The sequence below is a fragment of the Homarus americanus genome, unplaced genomic scaffold, assembly GCF_018991925.1.
Source record: "Homarus americanus isolate GMGI-L3 unplaced genomic scaffold, GMGI_Hamer_2.0 scaffold40248, whole genome shotgun sequence".
Classification (NCBI taxonomy): domain Eukaryota; kingdom Metazoa; phylum Arthropoda; class Malacostraca; order Decapoda; family Nephropidae; genus Homarus; species Homarus americanus.
In genome coordinates, this window is record NW_024712526.1 from 3858495 (window position 1) to 3862102 (window position 3608).

General features: G+C 59.3%; 1 protein-coding gene across 1 annotated transcript; it reads left to right on the forward strand.

The window, feature by feature from the left end:
• Window positions 1-225: 225 nt before the first annotated feature.
• LOC121863456 (foot protein 1 variant 2-like) lies at window positions 226-1812 on the forward strand. The gene has a single exon (XM_042362128.1). The coding sequence runs from the start codon at window positions 226-228 to the stop codon at window positions 1810-1812; it is 1587 nt and encodes a 528-aa protein (XP_042218062.1).
• Window positions 1813-3608: the final 1796 nt, after the last annotated feature.

Consider the following 3608-nt stretch of genomic DNA (forward strand, 5'->3'; position numbering starts at 1 on the left):
CGTCCTTCCATGGCCTGGGCCCAGCCCGCCCCTCTCATGGCCTGGCCTGGTGCCCGTCCTTCATGGCTCCGGCCTGGTGCCCGTCCTCTCATGGCCTGGCCTGGTGCCCAACCTTCATGGCCTGGCCTGGTGCCTCCGTCCTTCATGGCTCCGGCCTGGTGCCCGTCCTTCATGGCCTGGCCTGGTGCCCGTCCTTCATGGCTCGGCCTGGTGCCTGGGTCCTTCATGGCCTGGCCTGGTGCTCCGTCCTTCTATGGCTCGGCCTGGTGCTCCGTCCTTCATGGCCTGGCCTGCGCCCGTCCTCATGGCCTGCCTGCGCCCGTCTTCATGGCTCTGGCCTGGTGCCCGTCCTTCATGGCCTGGCCTGGTGCCCCGTCCTTCATGGCCTGGCCTGGTGCCCGTCCTTCATGGCCTGGCCTGGCAGCCCGTCCCATGGCTCCGGCCTGGTGCCCGTCCTTCATGGCTCTGGCCTGGTGCCTGGGTCCTTCATGGCCTGGCCTGGTGCCCGTCCTTCATGGCTCCGGCCTGGTGCCCGTCCTTCTCATGGCCTGGCCTGGTGCTCCGTCCTTCATGGCCTGGCCTTGGTGCCCGTCCTTCATGGCCTGGCCTGGTGCCCGTCCCGCGGCTCGGGCCTGGTGCCCGTCCTTCATGGCTCAGCCTGCCCGGCCCCTTCCATGGCTCTGGCCTGCGCCCGTCCTTCATGGCTCCGGCCTGGTGCCTGGGTCCTCATGGCCTGGCCCAGGCCCGTCCTTCATGGCCTGGCCTGGTGCCCGTCCTTCATGGTTCGGCCTGGTGCCTGTCCGTTCATGGCCTGGCCTGGTGTCCGTCCTTGATGGCCTGTCCTGGCGCTCCGTCCTTCTGGCTGGCTTGGTTCCGGTCCGTGGCCTGGTGGTGTCCGTGTCTTCTCAGGCCTGTCCTGGTGCCTGGGTCCTTCATGGCCCTGGCCTGGTGTCCGTCCTCATGGCCTGGCCTGGTGTCTGTCTTCATGGCTCCGGCCTGGTGCCCGCCTCATGGGCTTGGCCTGGTGTCCGTCCTCATGGCTTGGCCTGGGCCCGTCCTCGTGGCTTCCGGCCTGGTGCTCTGTCCATGGGCTGGCCTGGTGCTCGTCCTCTCATGGCCTGGCCTGGGCTCCGTCCTTCGTGGCCTGGCCTGGCCCATCCTTCATGGCTCTGGCCTGCTCGTCCTTCATGGCCTGGCCTGGTGCCCGGTCCTTCATGGCCTGGCCTGGTGCCCGTCTCATGGCCTGGCCTGGTGCCTGTCCTCAGGCCTGGCCTGTGCCCGTCCTTCATGGCCTGGCCTGGTGCCTGTCCTTCATGGCCTGGCCTGGTCCGTCCTTCTCGGGCCTGGCCTGGTGCCCGTCCTTCGTGGCTTGGCCTGGGTGCCCTGGGTCCTTCATGGCCTGGCCTGGTGCCCGTCCTCATGGTTCTGGCCTGTGCTCCGTCCTTCTGGTCTGGCCTGGTGCTCCGTCCTTCTGGGCCTGGCCTGGTGCTCCGTCCTGCGGCCTGCCTGGTGCCTGTCCCTCATGGCCTGCCTGGTGCCCGTCCTTCATGGCCTGGCCTGGTGCCTGTCCTTCATGGTCTGGCCTGGTGCCTGTCTTCATGGCCTGGCCTGGTGCCCGTCTTCATGGCCTGGCCTGGTGTCCGTTCTCATGGCTTGGCCTGGTGCTCCGTCTTTCATGGCCTGGCCTGGTGCCCGTCCCATGGCCTGGCCCGGCCCGTCCTTATGGCCTGGCCTGGTGCCTGTCCTGTGGCCTGGCGGTGCCTGGGTCCTCATGGCTCGGCCTGGTGCCTGTCCTCATGGCCTGCCTGGTAAGCTCCCTAATATTCACTTGAACTTCACTGAGTATAAAATATTATTTTTATGGTTTAGCAATAACATCACAACAAGTAGTCACACACACAACATAGGTATACCACACACACACCAACAATACGGCACACACACACTCCAAGAAGTATTCTTGGCGGGGGGGTCCGATGAATTTCAGAATGAACACTGTGACTTGTTGTCTCGGTAGTGTTGTCAATCCTTGTTTATTGTGTCATATTGTCTCTGTATAAAATTGAATATAATTTTGAGAGTACATATATACATATATATTTGTGTATATACATCTGTTCAATATTTCACCCGGGATACTTATTGTGGCATAATGTGTTGTCTAATGGTAGACCCTTGTTGCCATATGGCATCAAGAAAATTGATGATTCCCAGGTTGTTGATCTGATTTTCTGCCTCATTTACACAAAATTGTGGGTCTCAATTGTTTTTTTACTATTGACAAAACATACATACATATATTGTTTCTCATTTTTTTAATTTTTGTAGTAGTAGTACAGTTTCTCTGGTCTGATGTGGGTCAGTGACCTGTGCCCGGGTGGGCTAATCACGAAAAAGGAAAAATGGATGTTTCAGAATTGTCTTAACACCGAGGATAGTTTGTGCTCTCAGGGTGACTTAGGAATACAAGTGTCCGTTCCTTCGTCTATGTGTTGTGTGTGTGTCCTTGCGTCCGTGTATCTGTTCGTACGTCCTTGTGCATGTTGGTTTATCTAGTTTGTTGTCCGTATATCTGTGTTTTTATCCGTGTGCATCTGTTTGTATATCCGTGTGGTTATCCGTATATTTATGTGTCTGTCCATGTTTCTTTGTGACAGTCCGTACGTTCGTGAGTCTGTCTGTGCGAGGAGTAAAATGTTTACCTGACTTAGTGCAGCAGTATCGGTCACAGCACCACCTTGAAGGGCTTCTATAATTAGTATTTTCTCTCCACGACCAGGTAGTGGCTCGGGGTAGGGCTCAGGGGTAGTGGCTCAGGGGTAGTGGCTCAGGGGTAGTGGCACAGGCTGGGGTAGTGGCTCGGGGAGGCTCAGGTAGTGGTGGCTCAGGGGGTAATGGCTCAGGGGTAGTGGCTCAGGCTCAGGGGTAGAGGCTCAGGGGTAGTGACTCAGGTAGTGGCCAGGCTCAGGGGTGTGGCTCAGGCTCAGGGGTAGTGGCTCAGGCTCAGGGTAGTGGCTCAGGCTCAGGGGTAGTGGCTCAGGCTCAGGAGTGGCTCAGGCTCAGGGGTAGTGGCTCAGGCTCAGGGCAGTGGCTCAGGCCTGGGGTAGTGGCTCAGGCTCAGGGGTAGTGGCTCAGGCTCAGGGCAGTGGCTCAGGCCTAGGTGTAGTGGCTCAGGCTCAGGTAGTGGCTCAGGCTCAGGGGGTAGACTCAGGGGTAGTGGCACAGGCTCAGGGGTAGTGGGGCTCAGGGCAGTGGCTCAGAGGTAGTGGCTCAGGGTAGTGGCTCAGGGTAGAGGCTTAGGGGTAGTGGCACAGTCTTAGGGGTGTGGCTCAGGGGTAGGCACAGGCTCAGGGGTAGTGGCACAGGCTCAGGGTAGTGGCACAGACTTAGGGGTAGTGGCACAGTCATAGGGTATTGGCACAGGCTCAGGGGTAGTGGCACAGACTCAGGGGTAGTGGCTCAGGCTCAGGGTAGTGGCTCAGGCTCAGGGGTAAGTGGCTCAGGCTCAGGGGTAGTGGCTCAGGCTCAGGGGTAATGACTCAGGGGAGTGGGCTCAGGGTAGTGGCACAGACTTAGGGGTAGTGGCACAGTCATAGGGATTGTGGCAC